This window comes from Anabas testudineus, chromosome 17, assembly GCF_900324465.2.
Source record: "Anabas testudineus chromosome 17, fAnaTes1.2, whole genome shotgun sequence".
Lineage (NCBI taxonomy): Eukaryota > Metazoa > Chordata > Actinopteri > Anabantiformes > Anabantidae > Anabas > Anabas testudineus.
The window spans coordinates 4,123,488-4,139,366 of NC_046626.1; the positions used below are offsets into that span (position 1 = coordinate 4,123,488).

Below are 15,879 nucleotides of genomic sequence, written 5' to 3' on the forward strand. Positions count from 1 at the left end.
AACATAAGACTTTTTTTGTTTTCCTATCGGTTGAGGAGCAGATAGACCACACACAATCAAGACATCATTTTATTCCTGTATATTGACTTGTATCGTGACCTACGATCAAGTAGGTGTTATCGTACAATCGACACACAAGTTGATAAGTACGTTTTTTAGACCTGTGTCACGGTTATACTTTAAGTAGTAAACTCATAAAACTACTGAATCTGCTATCTTGCTATCTACTTCCAAACATCTTAGGGTTTACTGTATATATTCAACTTAAATATAGTAAATTAAAAACTATCAACTGGACCCAGAAATGGGTACCATCCCGTAGTCTTGTGTTAGTACTAGTTCTGATTGGTCAAAATTAAAATATGACTATGTTTGTTTGTTTGTTTGTTTGTTTTATATAAAACAAACATTTGTTAACTCTACTTCCAAGCAAACATTCCCCTAGTAATCCATCAATGATAAATGATAAATGACGCATTTATAAACATATACTGGGGTATTTAATTACTGTACTGTACTCAGTGCTTCTAAAATCCTGGCTACATCCCTGCCCCCATGCCTGGATTGTGGCACAAGACATTGCAATAACAAATCATGTATGTTGGTACAAAGTGGTCATTTTGTGGTATTTATAAATATAAATGGAAAAAAAATAATATATCCTTGTGTTAAGCTGTCACACTCTTTCAACTCTAGACATCAAGTGCTAAATCTATCGTTTAAAAAAAAGCTCCAGTTCCCATGTTCTGCTTCCCAGCGGCCCAGTGTAAAGCTTGTGGTTACAATTTGGATTAAGGAACAGGTCTTTAAGAACCTGGGCCGACGACCTCATGGCGAGACTTCATGCAAGCTATTTGGAACTCTGCATGAGCCTGTCTGTCAGACCAAATGGAAGGCAGCGGGCTGCTGCTCAAGTTGTTTAGTAAAAATAAGTGTGTACTTTGGCCTCTTAACCCATCATCCCCACTTCACAGTATGCTCTCTGAAACCACCAGGGAAAGTGAGCGTACCGATTTGTACATGTAGCATGTTGAGCTGTTCATAGCACAGCCCACTCACCACACGGGGGGAAATAAATACTTATTAGTGGCCATTTATACCTCTGGAAAAACATGATGTCCTTACTGGTTTATAAATTAATCCCCCTCATACTTCTTTTGCATTTCTCTCCTTCAATGTGGCCTTTTATTCTTCCTGCTATTTTAATATTAATCGATACACGGGCAATTCTGTAAAATTTTTTAACTGGCAACAACCTCCACCTGAAAAATTATGTGAATCTGGAGCATTACCAGTTAATTTGAATTGACAATTTAGAGTTAAATATTTCAATCAATATGTTGACAATCTTGTATATGTCTGGGAGGCCCTGCCTTATTTAAAGAATCAAAAACTAGATCTTCACTATCATGGTCTGATGTTGACAGAAGAGTTGTTAATGCTCACCAGGCAGAAAAAAGGGATGCAAGAGAACATTCACCATCACTGTTACCCTCTCCAGGGGTAGCTGACCAAAAAAGATCACAGCAAGAGCAAGGAGTGTAATAGCCAGAGAGGTCACAAAGACATACCTGTAGTGATAAACTAAAGGTTTCTCTCAGTGACTGATATGCTCATGATTCCATCACTCAGTCTAAACAAAAACAATAAAAACAATCACATGCATGATAGAGTTGCAAGGAGGAGACCACGGCTTTCCAAAAAGAGTATTGCTGCCTGTCTAATGTTAGAATAATGTTCTATAGGCAGATGAGACCCAGTAGAACGTTTTGGTTTAAATGATACGCAGTATGTTTGGCATGCACCAAACACTGCATTCCAACATAACAGCTTTATTCTATCTGTGAAACAAGTTGGTCATCATTGTAGTAACGTATTTGAGCCTACTCTGCTGCCTGGACAAATTGACATCATTGGAACAGCTATGAATTCTGAGTTGTACAAGCAAATTTTACAGGAAATTGTCAATTTCCTCTAGTATCCATCTGTGAACTGAAGCTGAACAGAAAGTAGCTCATGCAGGAAGGTAATGAGACTAAACAGACTTCTTTCTACTACAGGATGGTTAAAGCAGAAGAAATTGAATATTTTTGAATGGTGAAGTCAAAGCTCTGACTTTAAACCTATAGAAGGGATAGGGATAAGTTTATGTGCGGGGTGATACCAGTAACCAGCAACATTTAGCTGAAGGTATTGATGCAAAAGGGGGTAACACCAGCTACCGAAAGCTGAGGATTTTATCTTTTTGTCACACACAAATATTAAAGATTGGATCATTTACCACAATAAAAACATGAAAAAGGCAATATTTTTGTTTGCTCACATTGTTTAATTTGTCTAGTTTAAGTACTACTAATCTAATCCAGTTTTAGGTAATATTTATGCAAAAATTCTAGAAAGGTTCATACATTTTTAAGCACCACTGTCATTTATCGCCAATTTCCCTGCCCCCCAACAAATGCAACAACTCAACTATTATCTTGATCAGTTCTGGAAAAAGGTACATTCCACACCACTACATCAGTACAGCCACTGTACGTAGTAATGCCACACTCACACTCGCACAAGTGTGCTGTTTTGGCATTCTCTCCTCTTACAGAAGCAATGTTTTTATTCATGAATTATTGCCGGTCACTGCCATTTGCTATTGCGTCTTTAAGCTAATACTCCCTGCACAAATGTTTAACATTAATGTCCCTCAAGTATCTCTGTGTGCATTATTCTCAATTCTTCTCCCGTATTTTGGTAAACTTTAAAAGTGAGAAATTTATATTTGTTTTGGAAGCAGGAGACAAAAATGAGAGAGATAATACACATATGACTATCAACATCACCTGTCAGGGGACTCTGGATCAAAACAGGTCTTGAGGACATCAGTAACCCCCGGGTCACAGCAGTCGCCATCATCGTAGTCATAGTGTATACTGTTGCACTCCATGTTACAAACCCCATCCTGTCTCTTCCAGTTATAGCAGGGCCCCAGTCGGAGGCAGTCCCCTCCATCATGGCCTGTTCTTGGATGGTCACACTCAGGGTCACACCGGCGATTACCAATCTTTCCAATTCGGCAGTTGCTGAGAATGAATCTTTGTCGAAGGCTGGAGTTTCTAACAGTGTATACACTCAGATCTAAGGTGATGTTGTAAGGGCGAAAGGCCTCAGTCAGAGCCTGGTGCTGGAGCTGGATCTGGGCTTCCGATACAGTGGGGTTTCCACCATCATCATCGGACAGATTAACAATCCTGTAGCGAACTTGCTTCGAGGCACGGAGCTGCCAGTTGTTGTTGTAGCCAAAGATGATGTCGGTGTTATCACAGGGTGTCAGGCCACAGGGAGGTGGCAGGAATGGGGAAACAAGATCTTGTTCAGGCACAGGAGTGGTGGTAATTGTTGGATGAAGACCATCTTTATATGGAGTCCACAACTGTTCCACCTAAAAGTCAGAAAATAATATTTGAAAAAGTCAGCAGCAGAATCCATCAGTATAACACTTAACTTTAGATTCCAATCAATACATAGCAAGTTCATAAGTAATGCTACTAAAGACCAAAATAAAATCTTCCAAATGTATAATGTTATGGTCTCATAGACTGGAAAATGGACAGTTTAAAGACTAAATATAGCCAGTTACATTAGTAAAGTCAGCCCACATCACCAGGACTGGCTCGCTGTTGTCATTTTGAAGAGGCCGCTTCAGCAGGTCCTCTTGAGAGCGGGTGTAGCCCCACAAGACTATGCCCCCTATATGACCCCTGAAGCTGTGTCCCTGATCTGATTGGTTACTTCCAAGGAAGAGGGTTCTGCATGTCTTCATGAAAGGGCTGTATAGATTTCCTGACTGGAGATTGCTCTCTCCCACCTAAGAGAAAAAGCAGAGAAAAAACATAAGCCAAGCTCAGCAGAAATAAAGTTGGCGTTCTGTAGTACGTAATAATCTAATAGTGTAATAATAAGAAATCCATTAGCTTGCATGTCAAAAATATTGATGCATGTTAATGATTGTTAAAGTTCAAATATCAACTAAATAGCAATCAAGTTTCTGCAGCATCGGATGGCAGCAGTACACATGTCATGTCATCATGTTGATAAATGTGTGACTCTAATTTGTGAAATGCTACACCAGAGCTCATTGCTGTTATGCGTGGCTTTCCACTGAGTTTACCGTTTTCAAATCTTGGATAAAGGACACAAGGCTGCTACAAACTAATAAGCACAGATATCCTACACACAGAGTTGTCTGTGATGACTAGGTACTCTGCTGTTTGTGCCAAACATCAGGTTGCAGCAGCTCTGCAGTGCTATTTGTCATTGCCTCCTTTCCAACTTTCTCTTTATCATCGGTAGCACCCTATGTTTTCTTATTGAAATGCAGTGCCATGCAAATCACCACACCCTCTGATCTGTATTCTAATTCCTTAATTATTACGGCTGCTAGAGGTTGCCTAACAATAACACCTTATATTAATTCATATTACAGGAGGACAGTCCTGAGTTGTACCTGTCATTGTGCATGCAGAGTTAAAATAGGCCACATCTGTTCCCAACAAATTGTTACCACCATAATCTCTAACTATGTCTCAGTTCATTCTTGACCTCGGAAATAGTTCTAGATGAGCTCTGCAGTGTTCTACCTTTGTATTCCAGAGAACCTGAGGTAGATGAAAAAAAAAACAAAGTGTGAACCTAAGTTCAGCCCTACACCAAAACCACACACCTTAGCTCCATCAACATACAGGGTCATGTTGTGGCCGTTGTAGGTGGCCATCAAGTGAGTCCAGACATTGGCTTGATATCTCTGGTGGCTATAGACAGTGGTAGATTTGACAGCGCGGTCTGTCCGAAGCGTGAAGTAGAACCTTGCATCTTTGGTTCCAGCAGGTTCCACAGTCCGAATACCTACCGACCAGCCCTTCTCACTCAGTGAATGGGAACAGTTGTCAAATACACCTACAGCATAAGAGAAACGGAGAAAAGTAAAATAACTTTTTTCTGGAAGAAAAGCTAATTTACAAATGATCATTGCCTTTGGGAAAATGAATAAATAAACACACAAACAAGCAATCTCTCCAAGGGACTGCACATCACATGCAGGCACGGAGAGGCTCGTGCACAGATAGAGAGAAGACGGAGACAGAGCGGACAAATAGAGCCAGAGACAGTGGGAGAGAAGAGAGAGGGGAAAGAGGACAGAGGTATTTCACTCAGCCAAGGCAAGGCACTGATGTTTCCATCTGCTGTTGCAACAGAAACACACAGATCCACATCTGCTCCCCAGATGTCGAACACCGGGACAGCGAAGGGTCAGGGAACCCCTTCACCCTCCTCAATGTCGTACGTGTGTGCATGTGTATATGCTAACATGTGTATGTGTGCACAAGTGTGCAAAGTGGGCAACTGTAGCAAAATGTCTACCAGGATGTGAGCCAGTTTTTTCATTCAGTTAAGGAAAGCTTTAGGAAGCCATTGTTTTTTCGAAGTGCATTACCTTATACTGTATATGCTGTGAGCTGTACTACAAAATCTAACAATCATACATTATTGTTATTCTATGCATGTGTAACAAATTAAATCGTAAAGGTGCTACAGATAGCACACAAATTCAATTAGATAGTGATTTTGTAAAACTGAATTTTGTGTCCATTTTACCTCTGGCCTGTTTCCACCAGAAAGTCCCTAGTACTTCACTTTTCAAGGAAGTACAAGGTCCAGCAACCTTTCCAGGGGTGAACTCCAGGGAATTCTTATCTGCATTTCCACAACAAGACCAAAGTCACAGCAAGTGTATTAAATTAGCCTGCTGAAAAATGCTGTGCTGAATTTGAACAATCAACAAAATCAAAAGCTGCACCGAATAGTTCCTGAACTTTTAGAAATAATTTCATTCCAGTGGAAATGCAGGTAGAGGAACTAAGTTCCTCAAAAGGTTCCTGGTCTCCAGGAGAAGTTCCTGCTGTGGAAATGGGCTCTAAGTTATTACATATATCTGCATTGTTTTTTATAGTAATTTCCTTTCTTGACATTTCTGTTACTATTGAGGCACCTATTTACACCTGTTTTAAAGTTGAGATGTTCTCAATGATATATACTTAAAATTTTTACAGTGGTGCTGTAAATGTGATAGTTATATATTGGCATGCAGGTTAGGTTGCAACTAAATATTGCTCATAGGTGTGGATGTGAGTGTTTATGTTTGTCTGTCTCTGTATGTTGGCCCTGTGATCACCAAATGACAGCTGGGATAGACTCCAGTAACCCAGTGACCCTTAACAGTAAAAAAAGAGCTTAAGACATTGAATAGATGGAAGCATTGTAACATCATCGCTGACAATTAGACATGAAACCCATATCAATGTCATGTTTAGGAGGAAACAATAGCAGTTTGTTTTTCACATAATTTGTCAGATTCCTTTAGGACACTACAAAGAAAAAGGATTGTGCCACAAAATGCTGCCCTCGCATAAGGAAGCAATGAGGGGGAAAAAAGTTGAATAATGGAGTCAGATCTTTGATCAGAGTAAATGTGAGCGGACGTAACAGTTTGTGGTCTCCCTCACTATCTGGACAGCTGTGGTGCCGCACCATAGAGCTTTTATCCTCTTCAATTTGTTTGATGTATGTGTTGTTCTGTCAAACTAGCAGCTTTTCAAAAGTTACATTCTTGATTCGGGTTCATTGGAAAAATGTGATGTTCATCTTCATGTGAAGATAAATGAAGGTTTCATAAGATCGGCGTGTCTGCAGCTGCTGCTCCAAATCAATGGAAGCTCATGGGCAAGCTAACTACATTGCAGAGAAACTGAATGAAACACACTCTGGGATTTGTCATGGTGATGTAACCACATAATTTACACAGAGTCTGTGTCTAGAATAAAAAAGCCTGAGATCATTATAATAAAAAATGGCCTAAAAAGCAACATTGTTGTCAACAGATAGCTCATTATATATATTGTGGAAGCTATTAGCTAAATTTGAGGCTGTGCAACCGCATTTATCACCTGGCTAAGGTTTAATGGCTGTCTGGTGCACAATACAGAGTGGGTCACGAAAGGGAGAGTGTTAATATCAGATTGTATCATTAATTTGTAATAATAATAATAATAATAAAGATAATAGTAATGTGTCTTGATCACAACCAGTCATAATAATCATATTCATCATCACTGCAGTATGATAATCCTGCATTATTAAATTATCTTTGTCAGTAACATCACTGTCAGTGTCATTATCCAATTATAGTCATCATGATTTTTACGGTTGTCAGCGGGGGTGTAACCAGAACCTAAAAAATGTTAAGATCAAGAGGTTAAGCTGGGGTATGAAGGGTGGGATGGAGGGGCGGGGGTGTAGTTAGACTAAGGTGTACTTGATTTTGTCTTTGCACATCCACATGGAATAACATTTGCGTTTGTGGAACATGAAATGGACACAGGCAAATTATACCAACAAGATCTCAACACTGAAACTTCACTTGACAGTTTGATTTCTTACGCTGACACATTTCAACAAGCCTCAATGACAGCACCAAAGCAGTAGTCTACAGGAGTGAGCAGCTATGCAGGGACGATAACAACTTATGTGAGCTCATAAATTCATATTTCAGTGCATAAGATCACTTTGACGTTTAGCTCAGATTTATTTATAAGACTGGATTTATAAAGTCAACACCAATATCAAAATGCAGCTACTTTTTAGAGGGCAACTTCACCAAATTTCAACTGGAACCGTTTGGTTGTAGTTTGAGGAGCACGTGTCTATCAGTGTTTTAACTTCCCTCTGACAAAGTCCTCCACATGACATCACCCGACGGAAGCCTTTTTCAGTTCAGCGCCCATGTCACCTAGTTTTTTCAGTACTGGGAGGTTATAGTCTTGGCCTACCCACTCCTCCAGATCACCTTCTAATGAACTGGAAAAAGTCCTCCATATGACATCAGGTTGAAATAGCTAGATGGGGGGAGCACTGTATTCATAATAAAATAATATAATTCAATATATGAGCCAAGTTCTACTTGGAAGTGCATCTGTCTTGCATTTGATACACTAGCATGAACAATACAAAACAAGCCTAACTGAACTGATATTTGTCATTCGCTCGTTCTGTGGCTCATATGAGAGGCTAGGAACAAATGACCTACCCTACCACAGTATGTGGCTGTTTTGGTTGGAGGACTTGATGGCATGAACACTGTGCTCTCAGCGGTGGCCGACTATTGCCTGCTAATTGTCAGCATCATTCAGGCAGCAGAAAGTGCAAGAAAATCTGATCACCATGTTATTTGTTAATCACTGTCACCATGTCTGCAGTAGAAACTGAGCTTAGGGGTAAACTCTGGATAAACTCTGTCTGACCTTAGTCTGAAAACCAGACTTCTGAGACCAGTTTCTTTTACTTTTACTTTGCAATTTAACAACATAATCACACAAGCACACTACTCTGCTCTTAAATTACAAATCCCAGTAGCAGCTGATTCATGCTCACATGCCTCACTGTAAACGTTGTATATCAGAGTGAAATTTGCTCAACAGTGTAGAATGGGAGAAAACAAGCAACGCAGGTGAGCAGAGCATTTAAAGACACTATAGGAGGATGATCCTGCACCGGCCAGTGAGATTTAAGAAAGAAATATTAAAAAGCACTCAGTGTGACCATGAGCTCTCAGAGGGGAACTTTTTGTAGGATACCACAACTCTCTTTAATGCAGGCATGATCAGTGAACACCAACCTGCTATGATGGCAGGGTTGCTCTGCCCTCCTTCCGGCTTCACCCACAGCTCCAGGCTGAACTTGGCCCTGGGCAGCTCCACCCCTGCTTCTGGCTTCAGCTTCAGCCGCTCCCGACGTCCGCTGAAGTAGAGGGCGGTCATCCAGGTAGGGGGCACCCTAGGCACTGGGCTCCCCCAAGGAGAGGGGCTGCCGACAGGCAGGCTCGCTGGCGGATCCGCCTCTTCCACCTCCCCGGAGTAGTCCTCGGTCGCGTCTTCCACAGCCCCCTTCGAGGAGTGAAGGTCTCTATCTCCCTGCTGCAACTTGTAGAGAGCCCGGAGTCCCGTGGAGTCTGTTGAAGTGACGTGGAAAACATTCTTCAAAGTAGAGTTCTCCTCTTTCTCGTATGGCAACGTCCAGTCGAGGCTGCGAGCAAACCTGTCGCGTTGGGACTGCGCGTGAACCGAAGAGGAGGCGCTGTGCGCGGCGTCTTTACGCACAGGCGTCCCCGGCAGCTGTGTGGCGTCTCTGCTGTCATAATGTGGCTCTCTCTGTTCATGTGTGGAGCTTTTCTCATACAAACGTCCTGCCAGCGTTGCATATGTATCCCCCGCTCCCAGTGCCACATCGTCTGTATCTCCCCAGCCTCCCTTCTCCTTGACCCGGTGCGCCCCGGTGTCAAACCTACACCCTCCTGCGCAAACCGCAGCAGCGCTCGCTACAGTGTACGTCTCTCTCCGGCTCGTGTGCGTCCTAGGACGGGCCGCTGGAGGGCGGTGTTGGGACGGCGAGATGGAGCGGGGTTGCCGCCGGGATCTCCAAACGCCGGAGACGGTGCAGGGTTCACCTGCTAGCCTGGAGTACACACTGTCTGCCCGCCGGGCTATGGCGCGTTTGTACCGGCTGAGTGCGTCGGATTGAACCGGGCTTAGCAGCCACGTGTTGGTGATAACGACGAGGAAGACAGCCAGTAGTCTCATGAGCAACATTTTTTCAGGTTTAAGGTTTAGGTTTTTATTTTTATTTTGCAGGAATGTTTTGCACTGAGAATAAAGTTTTAATCCCTTAAAAGTCTGCCCCTGGTTTCCAAGTCAGCAGCAAATCTCACCATTTAGTTATTAGAGTTATTTACGCCCAACAATAAGCTGTTTAAAATCAGCTCTGTGGAGAGTTTACATGAAATTACTTTAGTGAACAAATCAGGAGAGTGATCAAAGATGAGCTATCAGTGCTTTCCAGTTGGATCAAACTAATACAGACAACGTCGCATTCGATCTTTCTCACATGGACTTATGCACTTTGAGGTTTTTGGTTTATGTTATATGTGGTAATTATAATTAGAATAAAGTAAATGTTTAACGCGTCTAAAGAATCACAGATTTAGATTTTCACCTAAATACACTTCAATCCTTTCTTGGTGCCCCTGCACTGGGTCTCCACACTCTTGCACTTTGCGCGGATCTTTAGCAGCGAAGCTTTGCCTCCTTTCCATTCATGTTTACTGTCTGCAAAATATCTGCACCTTGTTTCAGGTGCTTGATATATAAAAGAAATACTCCAACTACTTCTGTCTGCCTTTCAGTAAACCTATCAGGCAAAGAAACGCATTTTTTACATCGCCAGGCTGATTTAAAGTTTTGAAACCACGAGAAATTGAATTTTTTTGAGGAAAATGTCTTCTTTGTTATGGAAATTACGGACTTTATTTGCATTCATAAATCATGGAAATCTGATTTTCCTCGGTACTGACTTTGCACAAGCCTTTTTATTTCTTTTTACCTGACCACTGCGGCATCATTTGTGCGTCCTGTTCCAAAATATGGCTGCAAGGTGAATTGGAATAATAATAATCGAAAAAAAAGCAAAGGGGCAGCCAGGGGCAAAATGAGGTGCACTGCAAAGTGCCAGCCCTAAAATAGCCACCCTACTTGTTGATCAGTGCCTTTCTTATCATTTTTGAGAAAGGATTAAAAAACGTATACATATTAATCCGTTAAATCATGGTTCGGCATCTGCGCGTCTGCTCCTCCTGGTTTTGCTGTGCGTCTGCGTGCGCCTCAGAGAAAGACTTGCTGCTCCTCTGCACCGGTCCATGCAGTAGTAGTAATATCCTCTTTCATTCACTCGTCCATCTCTCTCTCTCTCTCTCTCTCTCTCTCTCTCTCTCTCTCTCTCTCTCTCTCTCTCTCTCATCCTCCTGAGTCCAAAGGTTTTTATCAGGGAGCCCCTGCCCGCCCTGACATCACCGGTAGGTGGTGGTGGTGGGGGCGTCCTAAACTTGCCTTCCACTCTACAGGGGAAATCCTCTTCTCTTCTCTTCTCTTCTCTTCTCTTCTCTTCTCTTCTCTTCTCTTCTCTTCTCTTCTCTTCTCTTCTCTTCTCTTCTCTTCTTCCCAGTCCTGAGCTGTGCATCCCTATGATGCTGAGGGGAGACAGAAAGGGTGGTAAAGTTTATTTATGACCTCTATTCCTGACTGTATCCATCTCCAGCTGAAGGAGAAATATTCCGATCTTTTTATTAGAATAAAAGTAGCTGCACAAGTAAAACAAAACTCCTGTGGCCACTAAGAGCATGCCATTTACATTTGTAGTAATCACAAACAGTAGGGAGATGATTAGTACTTGAAGACAGTAGGCTTACTATACATTTGAAGTAGCCTCTGTGTACTTACTATAGAAATACACTACATGGTACTAAGGTGGAATGGATTGAGAGGAAAATGTGCAGTACTATACAGATGAATAAGATGAGTCTAAAGAAATCTGATTAAATTATGAGGTGAAACTATTCGCTGAACACATGGACAGATGATTTGAAAACGAGGCCCAGGGCACTGACACATAAAAGGCCCCCCACTCCCCATACCATCCCACACACACAAAACAACTACAGTCCATGTTTTCACATTTGTGTCTCTTATTGGTCTGTTTTTCGTCTCTTTGTGTCTTTTCTAGTTTGTCTCCTGTAATTTGGGATCATTTTGTATCTAGTGACTGGTGCTTTTTCATCTTTTTGGGGTCATTTTGTGTTTTTTATTTATTTATCTCTTTGCCCTCTGACTTCCTAACAGGAAATAATAACATAGAGACAGTTAAAATCTGCTCCACCTCACGCTGCTACAACCATAAAGTGCTACTTACACATCACGATGCATGATAATCCAATAGTACAACACTCACATGGGCATTTTTCTAAATCAAAAATGCTTTTATCGCATATTCAAGGCTTTTATTTGTTATGGTGTGTTCCTGTGCAGTATTGCTGCTGCACCAAGCAAAATTGCACATGTATTACTGTAAGCATGAGAAGCGACAAACTGCTCACTCAGTTGGAGCTCATTTCAAACAGTAGATTTGTATCTTATGAGTTCATAGTTGGTTTGTGTGTAAAATCAAACATAGTAGAGCAAAACTCTAACGTGATATTACATCCTCCTGTACAGTGAGTGCACTTCTATCTATCTATCCTCAGTTCCTTTCCACCACTGTCTATGCCTTCTTATTGGGAGGATCTTCTGTTAAGCCTGGCAGCGGATGACTGATGTTGGAGGTGGCGGAGCCGCAGGGGTGGAGGGGTACGACAAGTGTGTTTGATCTCTCCTTTGCTGCCCCTCACTCGCTTTCTCTCTCACGCATCAAAGTGACTTTTATTCACCTCCCTCCTGCTTCTCTTGATCTATCGATCTCGCTCACTCTGCTCTGGCTCTTTTCAGCGGTGCGACGCGGACAGGCGCAACATCTGTCTCGCACATGAAAAGCTTTTTGTCATCCAGATATGCTACCTGCGTTGCACTGGACTCTTTGTAATGGTGTGGGCCAAAGCAGCGAGAGGATGCATCAGGTAATATACACGAAGGGCAGTTATCAAAATGAAAATATCACCAGTGGATCATATTAATAGCAATACATTAAGCACAGTTGAAGTGAATATCCTACACTATTTTGTACTGATTTCAGCATTATCCTCTTTTTTTCTGCACACATGGATAAACATCTTCACTCTTCAAAGATGCAAGTGGAAAAAACATCTATTGGCAACTTGTGCAGTCTCTTCTAACTCAAAAGACAGCCGTCCTTACCGAGATGTTTCCAGACACTGCAAACAAAATCTATACTAATCCATAAATGTTTACAGCTACAATATACTGCCTCTGTCTTTGTAGAAGTTTATGTTTTACCACGTTGGACTTTTAAAGCTTCCGTGTTTGTGCTTATGACATGCAGAAATGTATTCATGTATTTAATCACAATCTATCATCACTCACAATTCACCCCCTAAGTGCAATTTAAAATAAATAGTGGCTACTATGGGCAGCTGTTGCTGATCTATGCCTTTTTGTAAATGCTGCCCCACGGTTTTTTGTCAGGCTCAATTTGCAAACAGGGTCCTGGCTCGAGGCTGGAGATCGAGCTGGAGGAGGCCACTGGCAGTTGTGGCAGGGGCCCCCAAAGGGGCAAAAAAAAAAAAAAAAAAAAACGGTTCCTAAAGAGTGGGAGACAGGAATTCCACAATCTCAGCTTGCCTGACAGAGGGATCTGCCTGCTAAACATTCAGCTTTTACTGCTGGCAAAGTTCCCTTTGAAATCCAGATGCAACTGTGTTGGGGGGGGGGATGAGGGGTGGGTTTTAAAGAAAGCGACAAAAAAACAGGAGGGGAAAGAAGGACGAAGGAGAAGAGATGGAGGAGAAAAAGAGGAAGAGAGCAATAGAGGGTTGTGCAGTGTGTGTGTGTGTGTGTGTGTGTGTGTGTGAGGGAGTCTGAATGGGCGTGCTCCACTGGGGCCTCAACCCCCACTGTAAGGGACCTCCACAGATTATCCTTCATCTGAGCTTGTCGGACTTGACCCCACTGACCCTGAGGCCCTCTTTCTGTCTCTCGTTTTCCTTCACACACACACACACACACACACACACTTTTCCTCACTCGTTCACTCATTTGTTTCTTCACACCCCCTCATTATTTTCTCCGTGTCACCCACTCTTTCTCTTTTACCTCTCTGCCACTCACTAACCATCTCCAACGCAACAACACTGCTGAGCCTGCAGCACCACCCTGCAAGGACACCCCCCCCCCTTCCCCATACACACCACACACATACACACATAACCTGGTCCCTCATGCAAAAAGAGCGGGGACCCAATAGGAGAAAATCCAGGCTGATGTACAGGACAAATGAGGAAGGTAAGAAAGAAGAAAAGGGGAGAAAGAAAGGGCGCAAGCTTTTCACCACCACTGGTAGAAAACAGAAGAGGGGGGGCACTAATACAACACGGTGTATATACTGTACCACAGGTGTTTTGCTCAAAGGATCTTATTCAGAGTCAGTTATTGCACGTGTAGAGTAGTTTAAGGTGTTCAAATTATTTTTCTAGTTTCATTTTTGCTGTCTCTTGTTTCCTTTCTCCTTTAGTCCTCTCCATAAACCCCAGGAATCACATTCAAAGTGACATAAATCAGTATTACAATTTGAAAACAACATTTTTCTGAATTTCTTGTGGATCGTACATCAAATTAAACACAGCATGACTAACTAACGCAGTCCAGAGAAAGACATTTCACATATTGGTCCTCTTCAGGGAAATTAATAATTTACTCTCCAGTGTATCCAGTAGTTTTCCTCTTGCTGAAAACCTTATTTCACATCCCATAATGATACATATAAACTTCTTCCGCAAACAAAAACATGGGAAAATCCATGTTGCGCATGCCTGTGTGGAGGTAAAAAATGGAAAAGCAAGTAGCAAAGGCTGGATAAACTGTGAGTGTGAATACGTTAGTGCTCCTTAGGTTTTATTTGCAAAGCTGCAGGTAGATGCTTGACTGACGTGATGCTGTTTTTCTTGGCACGGCTGCTGGCTGCACTTTCTGGATGTGACCTACCTGCTTGTTTTTGATGTAAAGGCAATATCACCAGAGGAAAAAATAACAAACACAAGGAAAGATTCTTCTACATCATCTTTCTATGGAGCTGTTATTTACCAGATATTGATTACGTGCAACTGACGTCTGATGTTTATTGATTTCATCTATTGATGTCAGATTTTGATCTAATTCCTCAGAGGTTTACAGAATTACAATGTGGCTGATGTTGCTGTTCAGATAGAGGATTTCACTGTAATTAGAGGGATTTGTTTAGCATGTGCATTTAAAGGAAATGAACACAAGAAAATGCAGTTATTTAGGACCATTTCTATCAGGATTACTTTCAAAAGCAGTTAAGAAATTTACATTACATTGTTAACTTAAATATTTATCACCAAGTTGCACAAATGACTCATTATTTTACTACTTTTCTGAGCATTTCTGTAAAAGGAAAATCAAATCTGTTTTACACATACAGAAAAAGCAGGAGGTCATATTGAAATTGCACATGTCTGACATGACAACTAATAAGTCAATAATGGATTTTACTTTCTTTGTGCAATCAGAGTGAGCACAGAGTGTGGTTGCCAGTTCTGTTAATGAAAACAAAAATTTGTGCCCTGTGTTTTTTTTTTTTTTTTTTCCGAGTGCTGAAAAATGGTTTTGTTCAGGTGCAAAACAATGCTGGTTCCATCTGTTCTTGATAAAGTTTTTGAAGAAAAGCACAAAATAATGGATCTACAATCATTTTCTTTTGATGTTGCTGATGTGTGCAAAGGTGAAGAAGAAACTGGCAGGCCTAAGTGTATCTCTGAGGATGATGTGTCATAAGCTGTGTTCTTTTTCGACGATCAAAAATGAATTTCTATGCTGATGATTTCATAATGGATTCAAGTACACCTTCTGGAGCTTAAAATGCAATGTCTTGGACACATTATTATTAAAACTGATAACTTTCAGAAATTTGTAGCCTATTTATTTCAGCACTGCTCAAAGATACTGGACTAAAACTGCATTTATTTCTAAGTTAAAGAGGTTATACAGGGTGTCCTATGTTGTACAGAATGTAAAGGTCATTGGAGGAAATTTTTAATTAGTGATATTAGTATACAGCAAACTTCATAGGAACAATTACATTTGTATTTGTATTGGTTATTCTGTTTTTGTATCCTTGCTAATTGTAGCTACTTATTGAATTTGGCCTGGAACAACAAAAAATATTAGACGAGATCAGCGCAGTTAAACTCCTTCTCGCTAGAGGGCGATAGTTGAAACCAACTATCGGCTGGGCGGTGGGCGTCTGGGTAATCGA

General features: G+C 41.5%; 1 protein-coding gene across 1 annotated transcript in view; it reads right to left on the reverse strand.

Annotated features, from left to right (window-relative positions):
* pappa2 (pappalysin 2) overlaps positions 1-9,692 on the reverse strand; it is a 67,836-nt gene extending 58,144 nt beyond the window's left edge. Inside the window, exons 1-4 of the mRNA XM_026373658.1 lie at positions 8,723-9,692; positions 4,715-4,947; positions 3,632-3,859; positions 2,835-3,433 (exon numbers count right to left, since the gene is read on the reverse strand). Coding sequence (XP_026229443.1) covers positions 2,835-3,433; positions 3,632-3,859; positions 4,715-4,947; positions 8,723-9,692 — 2,030 coding nt within the window. The remainder of the gene's footprint in view (positions 1-2,834; positions 3,434-3,631; positions 3,860-4,714; positions 4,948-8,722) is intronic.
* Positions 9,693-15,879: the final 6,187 nt, after the last annotated feature.